Here is a 15,846-nt window from a genome sequence, read left to right as displayed (position 1 = left end):
CATACTTGTATTATAGTGAATGTCTAATTATGTGGAGTCCTTTTAGGATATGGTTAAGAATCCTACTTGGGATAAAGTTAGGTTTCTCCTATAAATAAAGGGTTTTCCTTAATTGTAAAGAAGATCAATGAAATCTGAATATACTTCAAGATGAATAAGAAATCTTTTCTCTTCTCTCTATTTTATTCTTCTTCTTGTTTATATAGTTTCATAATATGTTATCAGCATGATTGTTCTATTTTTAAAGAATTGTTATAGAAGATGGCAAAAGTGCAAAAGAGATCTTGAATAAGTTATGCAATAAGATTCATATATCTTCAAGGTATGATTTACCTCTACGTTATAATTATTTATGTGATAGATTTAATGTTACCATCTGGAGTAATATCATGATCGTGAAGCGCCCCCTAGACGTAACCGGTGTCGTCGTCCTTGAATAGGACTAAGACTAGTCTCTTAGCATTCGTCATAACATATTATAGGTTAAAATGCAGAAAAATTATATTTTTTCATACATATAACTATATAGTGAGGTTTACATAGACCTCTCACATACTACATACAGAGGTTACATAAACTCCTCGCATAGGAAGCTTACATATGATTCTCACATAAGCAATATAACCAATATACTAAAAGATGGTCTAATAAGATCTTCTCATATAAAATCATCTAAAGCGGAATAGATCATTCGGGCATAGCCCTAAATTTCATCAAATTCCGACTCCTAAAATTCCATGAAATAGGTCGAGGCACACTAGCACATATTTCACTAATCTCCAGACGTCATGGACGTTCCTTGACATTTTAACTATAAAACCTCCTAAATGGTTTATAAACATTATTTTAGGTCTTCAAATAGTGTTACAAGTCTTGGCTATACATGTAAGACTCTAGATTAGGTCATATGAACTTTCGGAGTATTACAAGTAAGTATTTAAAGAGACTTGTCGACTTTTTAAACGTTTAATTTTAACCAATTGGGAAGAGAACTCCATAAGTAATTTTAATAATTAACTAAACACGATGTAGTGAAAGGTATGTTTTCAATCTTTATATAAGGTATGTGATTATTAAGCTATATCTATTAACTACTATTGTTGATTATAATAAATCAACAATCTCAATTTTGTGTGTAATTATAATATACAATCATATTAATGATTACCAAAAGTGATAAAATTACAATTATTTGAAGGCTTGAGGTTGAGCCTCAATGTGGGTAACGCGATAGACTTAAGTTTTATCGCACCAAAAGAATAAGACAATGGATTTATGTCCATCGATTTATGGCCTAAAACATTTTTAGATGGATAAGACATTGAATTTGAGTCTTCCATATTAATGATATAATAATGACTAAAGAAAAACTAATGTGTTTTTTATGAGAAGTCATGAACTTTACTAAATTTGCTCCATTATTAAAGTGAATGTGGTAGTAGTGCATATATAAAAGAAAACAAGTGATTGAATAATGCACATAAATATGGAATGAGGTACTAAAGCTATCATAATTTGATATATTCACATGTTTGTGTTCCATCACAAAGAATGAGAACTTTTGATAAATGCTAAAAATATAGATTCATTCACTACGACACAAAGAGGATTTAACATCCACTAAAAATAACAACGATTGTTATACCCTTTACCAGCCAATAGACTTTGGCCGCTGTATCAGGGGTTGGCAAAGGTTGTTGCGGCATTTCGGATGATCGCCGGTAAATCTAGGGTCTATTGCCGCTAAAACTCATTTGTTTTAGTGGCAATTGTTTGTGACAATTAGGTAGCCGCTAAATCCAATCCAAATTAGCTAGTTATGCTCATATAATGTCTATTTTTATAGCCGCTAGATCTAGCTACATGGCCAATAAATGCATTAGTTTTAGTGGCAATTGAGATGGCTGTTGAATCCAATACGAAATGGTTAATCATGAACATGTAGCGTCCATTTTTATAGTTGGTCAATTTAATATATTGCCGCTAAAAATTGATACCTCTAGCTACAATAATTTTCTAACAATTACAAAGGCTAGATTATCGCTTGAAAAAACACCTTAATTTTCATCGTTTTTTATGGCTAGTAAATTCGTCTAAAATTTGACCATAAATAGTTACATATTTTAACAACTAATTGCTTAGCCACCATTAATAATAACTAAATCAATTGACCAAATTATCTAGTTTGCACGTCTAGTGCTAAGTAGATAACTAGTAAATCCAACAAAATTGTCATTATAAGAGAATCTCTTAAAGGCAACTATGTGTTTTCAAATTCTAAAACATATAATATTAATTCATAAAACGTAATATATCTCAATCTATGTTAACAAAGAAGAAATTGTAAATCCAAAATATAGTATTACAACTTAAAATAACTGATATGATTATATAATCAATTTTGTCTAATAATGTCTTCAAAGAATTTCCATAATTGTTCATCACATCGTAACATTTTTGAACTTCAAACTATATGACCTGAATGAATAAAATATCAAACGAAGAAATATAGAACGACTTGTATAAAGTGTCACTAACAGGTTGCATACATTTCATAAGGAGTGGTGTTTCCTAATGTATACTTATTGTATTAGTATTTCTTAGATGAAACAAATAAGGATTGTGCTTGTTGTTGCTTCAAATCATAGCTTTTGGAGATACCACTCTGATCACCTACTTATTACCTTACACTCTTCGTACATTTTGTGAACTACATCTATACAATACGTAGTGAGATAAAAGATGACAAGATACAAGATTGTCATTTATATGAATATTTCCCACAACAAATTACAATATGTTTGCAACATTTCCCCCCTCTTATAAAGCAATAAATTAGTTTTTTTTGTTCAATAAGCAAGAATAAAATAAAAATATTTAACCAATGGGGAGACACCACGTGTATTTTTTTTTATTTTTTTTAAAAATAGTTTTCTGTTTTATCGGCTCCTTTTAAATCCATTATGGACCAAATTCATATACCTATAAATTATAATCTAAGACTCTTTAGTCAATTTAAATCCCAAATAGTTGGATTTACATTTATTCACACTCACGAGATTCGTCATTCATTTCTAAAGTTCAAACTTGAAAGTTTTAGTTAAGATTCAATGTCCGAAGCTTATAGGAGTTTCAACTAAATTCCGATCGCGCTCTGTAGGATCCATTCAGGAGTGGCGCTCCAACAAAATTTTTTTGATGAGCTTGAACCTGAAACCTCTGATTAATGGTAAAGCAATCTTATCAGTGCACCACAACCTATGTTGATCACCAATTCTAGTTAAAAGCAGAGAAATCACTGCCGTATTGTATGTGTAATAAGTGTGACAGAAGTATTTTTGAATTTTTTAATTACAAGGCCAACTTTTACTTGTCCTCTAAATCATGTTTTTTTGGTACATATTTCAAATTTCTTACAATGCAAAAACATAGAAAAGAAGAAGGGAAGAAAATAAAATTGCAGACTGCAGTTTGAAAGAATAACATAGGAGCAAGCTCGCAACACAAAAACCAAAAAAATAAGAATAGATAAAGAGATGAAAACTTTAATTAGGAGTTGCTTGAAGGAGTGTTGCGGCAAGCTAAGTTGCGCAGACTCTTCACTTTTGATGCCGCGCCCGTCTAGAATTCTTCAAAAATATACTACTTTTGGCGAATCCAACACGCACCCATTGACATTTTTGAAGAGTCCGTGCAACATAGGTGGCAATGTGAAGTCAGACATACTGAAAACAGGGAATAGATTTTCTGTTGTTATCACCTACACTGCTCCACTCACGCTATTTTATACCATTTGCTCTACCAATTTTACCTCCTTTCCCGTGAACTTCTTTTTTTCTAAACATAATCCCCAAGCCTTTTGGGAGGAATGACCTTTCTAGCCGTCTTACGTGGCAGTCCCATGTGCTCATCCTGAGTGGCATCCCAGTCAACACTCGTCTCATTCACAACATTACTCCCTTCCTGGAAATCAACCTTGTCCTAGAGGTTGGACTTAGCGAGATCCTCTGTATTAGGAACACTCAGATGTAGAGGAGTCACTTGCTGATCCGGAGTGCCAACACAACGCTTCAACATAGAAATATGAAAAACAAAATGGATTTTTGTATATTCAGGCAGTTCCAGGCGATAAGCAATAGGACCAATGCGTTTTAACACCTGATAGGGCCCGAAATAACACCTCCCAAGCTTATGATCTCGCTGCAGGCGTAGAGTATTCTGCCTGAAGGGCTTAAGTTTGACATACACACAATCACCCACTTCAAGGAAGGTATCAGTCGTAGGCTTATCAGCCAACCGTTTCATGCGATTCTGAACCTTCAACAAAGTATTTTTGAGGATGTGCAAGACTTCATCCCACTGCAAAAGATAGGAATCAACCAGTTCGCTTGCACTACTTCCCAAAATGTACCGAGCAACAGTAGCAGGTTCACGACCATATAATGCCTGGAAAGGGGTCATACCAGCTGAAGTTTGATATGAAGTATTATACCAAAATTCTGCCCATGGCAACATAGCAACCCATTTGGAAGGCACCTCAGCGACGTAGCAACGCAAATATTGCTCCACACATTTGTTAAGAGCCTCAGATTGCCCATCTGTTTGAGGATGATAGGCTGTACTCATGGCTAAAGTGGATCACTGTAAGCGATTAATCTCTTGCAAAAAAGAATGCAAGAACTGTGGATCACGATCTGTGACAATAGAACGTGGAGGGTCATGAAGCCTAATAATATCCACCACAAAGGCCTCAGCTACTGTACGAGTAGAGAAAATAGATGGCAATGGAATAAAATGAACGTACTTAGTGAGACGGTCTACGGCTGTCATTATCGTGGTCTTTCCATTGAAGATTTGAAGACAAGTAATGAAGTCCATTGCGATATCCTCAAAGACCTAGTTTGGAATCAACAATGGTTGTAATAGCCCAGCAGGATGTAGGTGAGAATTTTCATTTGTTGACATATATGACACGCAGCCACAAATGTTTGTACATCCTTGCGCATCTTTTTCCAAAAGAAATTAGATAAAAAACATAGAATGTGCGTGTAACCCCGGCAAGTCCTCCTATAGCAGTAGCATGCAACTCAAGTAGTAATTTATGACGCAACGGAGAGTCCGATGGAATCACTATCCTCCTTTTATAAAATAATATCCCTTCTTTGCACTGATAGTCATCAAATTTTTTATTCCCAAGATCCAAGGCTTGTTGTATTGGTACTAACTCGGGGTTGGTCTGATTAAGCTGCTTTAAATCAACCTCTATAGATAAAGAATTAACTGAAATAGTCATGAGAACATCCTCTGAAGTATGGGACAAGGCATCTGCTGCTGTGTTCTGTTTTCCAGGCCTATATAAGATCCAAAAGTCATAGCCGACAAGTTTTGTGAGCCATTTTTGTTGCTCAGGGGTCTGTTGGGTAGTTAAGTTACACAGTGATTGTTGATCAGTAAGGATAGTGAACTGACGCCCCAATAGATACTGTCGCCATTTACTCACAGCTTGAGTAATGGCAAACATCTCTCGGTGATATGTTGAAGCTTGTTGCATCCTAGAGCTTAACTTTTGGCTAAAGAAAGCAATAGGGTGGCTTTGCTATGACAAAATAGCTCCAATACCTCGCCCAGATGCATCAGTTTCCACCTGAAACTCCTGACTAAAATTAGGCAAGGCCAAAACAGGGGTAGAGATTAATTGAGATTTTAAAGTGTTGAAAGCATGTTGTTCAATTGCTGTCCATTTGAAGGAATCTTTGCGCAACAGGTCAGTTAATGGACCCGCAATAGATGCATAATGGTGAATAAACCTGCGATAATACCCAGCTAGCCCAAGGAAACTACGAACTTCTTTCACTGATCTTGGTGGCGACCACTGCTCAATAGTACTGATTTTTCCTGGATCTACTGAGAGGCCTTAAGCAAAGATGATGTGGCCTAGGTAATAGATAGAGGATTGACCAAACAAGCATTTTGAGCGTTTAGCCACAAGTTGATGTTGCCTTAACAACTGCAATACCGCTGCTAAATACTCCAAATGGTCACTCCAAGATGCACTATAGACCAATATATCATCGAAAAATACCAGAACAAAGCGACGCATATGTGGACGAAAAATTTCAGTCATAGTAGCTTGAATTGTTGAAGGGGCATTAGTTAATCCAAATGGCATTACTCAAAATTCATAATGACCATCATGAGTACGAAAGGCTGTCTTAGCCACATCCTCAAGCTTGACTTTTATCTGATGGTAACCTGATAACAAGTCCAACTTTGAAAAGAATTTAGCACCATGTAATTCGTCAAACAACTCATCAATGGTTGGAATAGGGAAGCGATCTCGGATTGTGATGGCATTGAGTGCTCGATAATCAACACAGAAGCGCCATGTACCATCCTTCTTACAGACTAACAACACCGGTGATGAAAATGGACTGGTGCTGGGCTGTATAACTCCATCTTTAAGCATATCTTTCACCATCTGCTCCATGACCTGCTTTTGGAAGTGCGGGTACCTATATGGTTTAACATTCACTGGTTGTGCCCCTGGGACGAGGTGTATCGAATGATCCTGAGCACGAGAAGGTGGTAATCCTGTGGGTTTCCGAAACACATCATGATATGACTCCAATAGACCACTCAAATTTGTGGTCATTTCACCTGCACAACTCCCTTCAGGAGTAATCATTGCCAGAAAAAAGAACGAAGCAATAGCATCAGTCGTTGTCATACGCCTTAAACTATGCAACTGAATTTGATGAGCATCAGTAGGTGGATCTCTCTTCCATAACCACTTAGACCCACGTAAAGTAAATTCAAATTCTCTTGTTGCATAATCAGTTATAACACACCCTAATGTAGCCAACCATGCCACTCCAAGGACTACATCCGCACCTTGGAAAGGAAAGACATAAAGGTCCTCGACTATAGTACACCCTTGAATCAATACGGTGACTTGTCTCACCACACCTTCACACGGGAGCCTTTGCCACTGCCCACCATAACTGCAAAACGGGGAATAACCTCAACCTTGAATTCTCTCCACGGAAGCGTCCAAACTCCACCGAAGGTGGTTTGTGACGGAAGTTAGGGGCTGTCGGAAAACGGTCATCATGTGAGTCCCTCTCCGGGCGTTGGGTTTTGCTTCCCACCACTTCCAGTAACAAAGAGCGAATGTCTGCGAGAATGGAGTCCTTCATACCCTGAACTGATTCTTCAACAAGTGACTTGAGTCTTTGGTCATCCATTGAAGACCTCTGGATGAAAGCACCAATGTAACAAATTGACACAGTGAACACTAACACCCTTATATTAATACTCTTTACTCAACTTACAAGTAGTATATATATATATATTGAAGTTCCTAGAATCAGAAATACAATATTAAATTGCAGAAGTAATAAAACTAATGATAGAAGAAGAAAGAGGTGAGAAACGTAAAAGAAATTGAGAGAAAGAGAGTCCAGTGATAACAACAGAAAATCGATCCCCTGCACTGCTCCACTCACGCTGCTTTATGCCATTTGCTCTGCCAATTTTACCTCCTATCACGTGAACTTCCTCTTTTCCAAACGTAATCCCCAAGCCTTTTGGGAGGAATGACCTTTCTAGTCGTCTTGCGTGGCAGTCCCATGTGCTCATCCTGAGTGGCATCCCAGTCAACACTCGTCTCATTCACAACAGTGGCGGGCTTCACCACAAAGATCTTGGTGAGTAGAATACTATAGGTTATGGGCAGCAATAGAGGAAATAGGGTTTTTTTTATTTTAAATTTTTTTCTTAATGTAATGGAAAATATTGGAGGGAAAATTAATGGACAAAAGTAGCGTTAAATTAGTAATTTTGCTGGACGATCGACTTTATTGTCATTAAAAATATCTTTTAGCGTCTATTGTTTATTTGTCGCTAATATTTCAGCTTAAATAATTAATTAGCGGCAAATGATGAATTGTCGCTAAATAATTGCCACCAAATCCTATTTTGTTGTAGTGATTCTTTAAAACGAATGAGGTGTAAGTCATCATGCTAGGCGTGGGAAAGATTGCAATCTTTGGTCATGTGGTATCACAAAGAATGTCTCTAAAAAGACATGTTTTATACATACAAAAGTTTATATATATATATATATATATATATATATATATATATATATGCATTTATTGTTGTTTATATAATTTTTCAATTAATTATTTATCCATGAAATTATGTACCCTTCAAGAACAAGATTATATTACAAATCACACTTTTTGTATTAAGGGCAATATGATCTTCCACTGATTATGTTGTTGCTTAAAGAAAAATTTTGATATAACTTTTGTCTTTTGGATATACAATACATATTCTATATCGATATATATTATGTATATAACATGTTAATATGCCATAATTTTTCGATCAAAAATATTCCATCATCTTTTGTTTTGATGATAGCTTCTTTTCATTCTAATTTAGATGATATAACACATTTCTTTCTTTTGTGGATTTTGAATTGACTAAAAAGGAGATGAGATTCCCTCCATTAAGTTTTCATTTCGTATTTGTTAACACTTGTATAAAATTAGTCTATATATATGATTGTGGGACTCAAAATTCATAAAACATTTAATTCTTCTAATTTAATGAAATTTTTCAGAACCAAGTTTGTTCTGCCAATATCCAATTATAATGAACATATTTTCTAAGTTATAGAGAAAATTGATGTTTGTTTAAGCTGATTATAAAATTGAAAAAATGAGTTTACTCACTTCATTAATTAATTTGTTTCATAACTAAAAAAATTATAATGTTTATTACCGCTAATGATATTCATAAATTACAAAAACCTTTGTTTATTCACTTTTCTACTAAAATGACATATCTCCTCAATTCCTTTCTATGATTCTATTCATTACCTCTACATTTAGTTTTCGCAAACTATAATGAATTTAGATTTTAGTCTATCATTTACACATCAACTATTCAAGATTTGCACGTAAAACATTTTTATGGTAACATATGTTTTTTCTTTATTTGTGGTTGTACACTTTTGGTAACATAGACATACTCTAATTTTTTTTAAAATTAATAAGGAAATACTACTGTATTGCTTTGTTCTTTTTATTAGCGGGTTGATCCATTTCACGACATACAATTCTTTTTATCTATTTATTTTGCTAAATAAACATGTCTCCTCAATTCCTTTTTACTTAATTCGTTATCTCTCTTTTTAAGACTTCTTTTCTTTTTTCTTTCATTTATATCATATAACAAATTTACTCAAAATTAAGTCATTTATTTATTTGTACATATTATATATTTAAAAACTCATTTATTTTATAATTATTTAACATTGAAAATGAGGGCAAAAATAAAAGAATTTTTCAACATCTCTCTTAATTTTGGACCAATTCACTTATTTTGAACTATGACAAAAAGGCTTCAACAATTTAACTTATTTTGAAATAGAAGGAGTATGTATTATTTATTAAAACTTGAGATTTTAAAAGTTTTGTACTAAAATAATGAAATTTTTTTCTTCTAACTGTTTCGTAATTAAATAAAATGACCACAACAAAACATACAAAATACACACTAAAATGAACTGAATAATTATTTTAGTGAAATATATTGAGTAAGAGTCTGTTTGGATGAACTTTTAAGTTGGTCAAACTACCTTAAAAGTCAGTTTTTGACTCATTAGAGTGTTGGACAATTATCAAAATAACTTATTTTAAGTCAAAAATGACTTATTTTAAACCAAAAGTTAAAAGTTAGGTAATTGGGTGTTTTTTTTAACTTAAAAGTCATTTTATATTAACCAAGTGTATTACGTTTTTGCCCTTAATTCTTTTATTACTTTTTATTATTATTATTATGTATTATTATTATAATTATTATTTTATTATTATTATTATTTTTATTATTATTTTTTTTATTATTTTTATTTTTATTATTATTATTTACTATTATTATTATTATTATTATTTTATTATTACTATTATTACTATTATTATTATTATTGTTTTATTATTTTTTTATTTTTTTATATTTTTATTGTTATTATTATTATTTATTTATTTTATTTTTTTAAATTATAATTATTATTATTATAAGTTGTGCATATAAAATTAACTTAAATAATAAATTTAAATTCCTTTTATAAATAATTTGTGACGATAAGAAATATGTGAATGACCGGAAATACTATTACTTATTGATGTAAAATATAAATTAATTTTATTTAATTTTTTCAAGTATAAAAACCTTAAATTAAATAAATTTTTATCATGTCAACGACTTTAAGGGTATTTCAGACATTCTAATCAAAAAAGTGTTTGTCAGCACTTATTTGTCAAACACATCAACAACTTTTTTTCAAATGCAACACTTTTATCCAGACATATAACTACTTATTTAAAAATAAGTTTCAGCACTTTAAAAGTTGTTCTTTTAAGTCAATCTAAACGGGCTCTAAATATAGATAAACTTTTTTAATTTGTGTGAATACAAAAAGAAATTATAAATAATTTCAATATGATATAAAAACAAACAATAACAGAAACTCTTATATACTAAAAGTCTTACTTATTCTTTTTCTCCAATTCTGTGCTTTTTTTGTCATTATTTAAATTGTAATTTTCTCTAAATAGTTATACATTTAGTGAATTTTGTAACTCCTCAAGAGTTAAAATATTCACTATTTATTATTTGTACAATTATTCTTTGATAATTAAAACAAATAAAAATGACTATAATTTTGTATCGAGTTGTTTTTTGAAATATTAATATTGGTTGCTTTTCAATTTTATTATTATAATTTTTTATATTTATATTTTATGTGATTGAGATAGTTAGTCGTTCTTTCCTTTGTATTACTATTGACATGCTTTTTGTAATTTTCATATTTTAACTTGCATAATTTTCTTTAAAAATAAAGAATTTTATAAAAAATTATATACCTAACAAGTATGTTTTTTTTGTTAAATAAATCATATTGAAGAACTATATTTAAAAAGCTCTAAGTTCAGTAGTTCCTTCTATAAAAATAAGCATCCATACTTTAAAAAACAAGGAGGACAGATTATATACGTATTTGCTTTCCATATATAACAAAATAATACGAAACAATATGTTAGTGAAAAAATTTACAAGATAATAAAATTGCAAAATTACAATTGAAAATAAAATAAAGAAATTAATCTCTTCAGGTTGAGGCGCGGATATCTCGCTCTCTTTAGGGAGATTCAAGTCCACTGCAGCAAATGTTTTCACCGGTCCAGCAATAGTCCTCTTTGACTTGTCCCCTCCAGAATACAACAGCCTTCACAAAGTATAACTCAACAACTCTGGACAAGAGTTGAGTCCAAAGCTCCACAAAAAAGAACACATCCCTTCAACTAATAAAAACTCCCTTTTAGACTAACTCTTTCACTCTTTGTTTTCTCTTGTGTTTTGTGTGTACCAAACCAAATGAAGACCACCACTATTTATACTACAAGAAGTCTTCTTAGCAATGAATAGGAAGATAATGGAGGTAGTAAATAATGAAGATAATGGCCTTAGGAGTTTATAGGTTACATATGTTACAATAGGAGTTACATAGGTTACAAAGAGTAATGGAGAAATTAAGAATGAAATAAAGTGATGGACAACCAATGCTAATGGATGATGTAGAAGTTATCCATTCCAATGTTTATTGGAATGTTTTTATCTCACAATGAATTCAACTAATAAAGCATAAAGTAATGGCACTACATGACTACCAAGTCAAAGATGAATGCCTATCAATGGTCATTCTTATAACTCCAAAATAAAGCAATTTAATATGTTAAATATTAATATTAAAATGCTAATAACCTAACACAATATCTTACAAAATTGAAACAATTATTATAAACATTTTATAGTTTTATTAAGTATTGTTCATATTTCTTCTTTTTTAGTAAGTGCTAATTTATAAAAGAAATTATTTTTAAAATAATTGTTAGTTCACGCGAACATAAGTAGTATATAATAAATCAATATATTTCTAATAATTGATTTAACATCAATTGGTCTATTATTACATTTAATTTAAAATGTGAAAGAGGTATAGTTTCTCAAATTCAAAACGTTGAGGGTGTAAATTACAGTGGGTTTTATCTAAAAGCAAATTTAATTGAGTAATTTTACAAGGAAAAAAAATTACTGACTTTTATGTATAATTTCTCGTTTATAAGATAAGAATTAAAAGTAATCTCCCACTGTTGCTATCACATGAAACGTGAAAGAAAGTAGTTATATTTACTGTTTTTTTTCCTTTTGGCAGAAGAATGGCTAATTAATTAAATATTCTTGTCATTATTTATTGAGTGGAGAATATATATGGTCATTAATTCATTCTAAGGTGGAGTTAAGGTTAGGAGTTTGGAAGTTTTAAATTAATTTTATTTGGAAGTTCACGTGTTAATATATATGTATATATATTTGTTTATTTTTCAATATAAATATAAGATCTATGAAAAAATTAATGATTTATCCGAACTGATAAATCACCACCTATCTCCGTCTCCGTCCACTTGATTTTTTGTCTGAAAAGGCTTGTAGGTATGTTAATTTTTAGGGCAAAAATTTCTCTTTAAGGGTGAAAGAAAAGAAATTAAAGGGTAAAAAGTATGAAATTTAATATTTTTATGAAATTATTTCTTAATGTTTTAAAAATTTTATTTATATTACACACTTTTAACTCATTAATTGAAGGCCATTAATTTCTACATTTTAAAAATATATACAATAAATCAATTCATTTTCTAACAATTGATTTAACATCTCAAAATGTGTAAGAGGTATAATAATTACTCAAATTCAAAATGTAAAGGTGTAAAGCGTTTTTTTTAAAAATAAAAAATCTCTTTTTAATATAAAATAAAATTTAACGACTTTACTAAGTAATAATTTTTCGTATTTACTGTCATTTATAAAACACATGACACAAACGTGAAATATAGCAGTTATTCAGTGTTGGCAAAATGCCTAATTAATTTATTCGATTCTTAAGAAAAATCAACTTCCTGTAAGTTTTCCTTTTTCCCTTTTCAGTTTTAATGGATTAGTATAGTAAGATTATATATCCTTTGTTGAATTCATTAATAATTAGTGGGAGCAGCTTCATGACGCAGACTTGTTCCTCGACGAAAAATCTAAAATTTGAATTTGAGTTTGACTTCATTAAAGGGTCAACTTAAGTGAGGGTCTTTTGGGTATTTTAGAGGAGGGTTATGTATTGATTTTAAATAAGTTTTCACCACAATTTTCCACCAACACCAAAACCCAAATCAAACCCAAAAGCTCTCACCTCTCTCTACTTTCCTCTCCATTCATCCTCCATTGAAGAAGTTTTATAGGTTGAAAAATAAGATCAAATCCTCCAAGATTCTACTCAATTTCGTGGTACTTCATCTTTAAGGTATAATTTCTTTCACTCTTGGAATTCTTTTTCCAAAGAGGTCCCTCCAAAAAGATGATTTCTAAATCCCTCAAAACTAGGATTTTTCTCCTCACATGGGTATTCTTTGAAAAACCAAAATTTTGAATCAATTGTGTTGGTTATATTGCCAAAACGAGAAAACTATTTAAGCTTTCTTAAGAAAAATCAACTTCCTGTAAGTTTTCTTTTTTCCCTTTTCAGTTTTAATGGATTAGTATAGTAAGATTATATATCCTTTGTTGAATTCATTAATAATTAGTGAATGATAATTTATTTAATTGCAGGAAAATGATGAGTTTGTTATAATTAGTGGAGAATGGGGAATGTGATGGGTACATTATTATCAGGTTTTGGTGATATCGTTGGCAAATTGTTTGGTCATCCACTTGATTTTTTGTCTGGAAAAACTTGTAGGTATGTAAATATTTTGGGCAATAATTAATCATATTCATTCTTTTAAAAAAAAAATCATATTTTAACATAGTTAATTAATTGATTAACATGATTTCAGTACAGCATGTGCCCCAACATGGGATTTTCTTTGTTATATAGAAAATTTTTGCATCCCTCAACTCTTGAAATCAGCCATGGTGTCAATCCTCTTATACTTTGGTTAGTTTCTTAATTTCGCGCTATTATATTATTCTGTTGTTGTTTATTTTCTTTTTAGGTTAGGTTTGCACCGGTTCTCTTATAAATTGTTATGTTTTCTTTATTTTTTTTAAAACCTAAAATTGTTGCAATTGAATCGAGGATCTTTGTCAAGGTAATAGCAAAGCCTCCTGCGTATACTCTATCCTCTTCGGACTCTATTCGTGAAATTTTCATTGCGTTTGTTGTTGGAAAATAGACTGATTGAATATGACTTCTTATGTAGAAGGTTTTTAATGTTAAAGTAAAAATGATATCAAGGAATATTTAAACTTCAATTTCAATTTGTCTTAGTTACTTTTTGATTCATTTTATTTGTCTTAGTTACTATTTGCATAGCAAAAGAATATTTACATTTTATTTTAAAAAGTTGAAGATTCTATGTCCGTATTTACACCAAACAGTTGTTAGTTTGATTCTCCTACTCCGAATCAAGTCAAACAAATCGAAATAGAAGTAGTAACTAACTTGATTTATCCTTTGTTTATTTGCAGTTTTCTTGTTCCTCTACTTGCTTTACAAGTTGGGAATTTGTCAGTGTATTTGTCACATACTTTGTAGAACTACATGGGCATGTTTCTCCACTTGGTTTTCAGCCTTAGATTGTTGTTGCACTTGCATTTGTTTCAACATTCAGAAACTTCTTCTTACACCTAGGCATAATAGAAGAAGAAGAAGACATCAAAAAGATATTGAAGAAGCACTTGTTGATATTTCTAGTAACTCTAGTGAATCACAAGGCTCTATTAAATTTGATGACACAAAAAGAGGAAAATCATTGAGGGAACATAGAAAAGATCATATGAGAAAGTCTTTGAGGCCAAAGAGTCATCATATGCAAGTCCAAATTGTTAATGATTCAATCCATCACCACAAGAAGAAGAAGTTCAAAAATGGTCCTATCGATGATCATATTCGAGTGAGTAGAAGAACAAAATTTGCACAAAAGGGTATGTTCGTTAAGGGTTCAACACGTTCACGAAGGAGAGTATAAAAGACGGGGGTTCTCAGACTCTTCAAAAATCTCACAGGGCGTTTGTTTTATCTCACAATATATATAGTTTTGGAGAGTGAACAATATAGGTTTTCAATTCTATGGTCTTCTAAATCTTGTAAATTCTGAAGTTTTCGCCTAATATATTGTATAACTTGTATACTCTGATAGTGTAAAGAATTGTAATTCATTTAATATTGTTTTAACAAAGAATTTGGTTTGTATTTTATGATAATAGTCCACTTTTTTTTTGTTGACAGTAATCTGTGCTAAACTCTCCTCTGTTTCCTCCCTCCAAATACATATTAGAATTAATGGTGTGTATCATTTTTTATTTCTTAACCTTTGATCACCACTTCTCGGTTACCTTGCTCAACGCGGAGGCTAAACACACATGTTGTGCCTTCCCTAGGCGTTCAACGAGTAAGTCTTTGAGTTGTTCCTTTGTTCTAACATGAAGAGTTCTTTTAATCAGCTCTTGATGCAATTTCTATGACACCAACGAATAACGTAACCAAACTTAATAATGTATCTAGTCATCGATATCCTGGCTTGTGGTTATGAAAAGTAACATAAAATCTGGTCATGATCCTATTGTGTTGACATGAACAGGCCTAAACAAGTACGCTTCTGATGAATTTGAGAGGAATATTACTCATGTGAGACACACTTAGTTTGTGCATAAATTGACTACATAGCCAATGTTGGGCATCGATATAGTGAGATAAGCTAATTTGTATAGCTTTATCAAAGTGAAAAG

General features: G+C 31.5%; 1 protein-coding gene and 1 long non-coding RNA gene across 2 annotated transcripts; one reads left to right on the top strand and one right to left on the bottom strand.

Moving 5' to 3' along the window:
• Nucleotides 1-6,172: 6,172 nt before the first annotated feature.
• On the bottom strand, nucleotides 6,173-7,671 carry LOC138339196 (uncharacterized). Its single transcript, XM_069290779.1, has 3 exons — nucleotides 7,474-7,671; nucleotides 7,057-7,253; nucleotides 6,173-7,001 (listed from the first exon to the last, which is right to left on the bottom strand). Exons 1-3 carry the CDS (start codon nucleotides 7,669-7,671, stop codon nucleotides 6,173-6,175), a joined length of 1,224 nt encoding a protein of 407 aa, XP_069146880.1.
• A 5,618-nt stretch (nucleotides 7,672-13,289) lies between these two features.
• On the top strand, nucleotides 13,290-15,308 carry LOC104644505 (uncharacterized). Its single transcript, XR_011212383.1, has 4 exons — nucleotides 13,290-13,420; nucleotides 13,726-13,855; nucleotides 13,953-14,053; nucleotides 14,587-15,308. It is a non-coding gene; the product is annotated as an uncharacterized lncRNA (long non-coding RNA).
• Nucleotides 15,309-15,846: the final 538 nt, after the last annotated feature.

The sequence above is a fragment of the Solanum lycopersicum genome, chromosome 11 (assembly GCF_036512215.1).
Source record: "Solanum lycopersicum chromosome 11, SLM_r2.1".
NCBI lineage: Eukaryota > Viridiplantae > Streptophyta > Magnoliopsida > Solanales > Solanaceae > Solanum > Solanum lycopersicum.
Note: the sequence above shows the minus strand (reverse complement) of the source record. Positions and strands in the feature narration are given on the sequence as shown.

Excerpts from the sequence above, each read along its gene's own strand:
- LOC138339196 (XM_069290779.1), bottom strand. The coding sequence starts at position 7,671 with ATGAGACGAGTGTTGACTGGGATGCCACTCAGGATGAGCACATGGGAC. Across the intron at positions 7,254-7,473 it reads GTGCAGGGGATCGATTTTCT|AGGTCTTCAATGGATGACCA; the intron begins GTTGTTATCACT and ends GCTTTCATCCAG. Across the intron at positions 7,002-7,056 it reads CACAAACCACCTTCGGTGGA|TTATGGTGGGCAGTGGCAAA; the intron begins GTTTGGACGCTT and ends CCCGTTTTGCAG.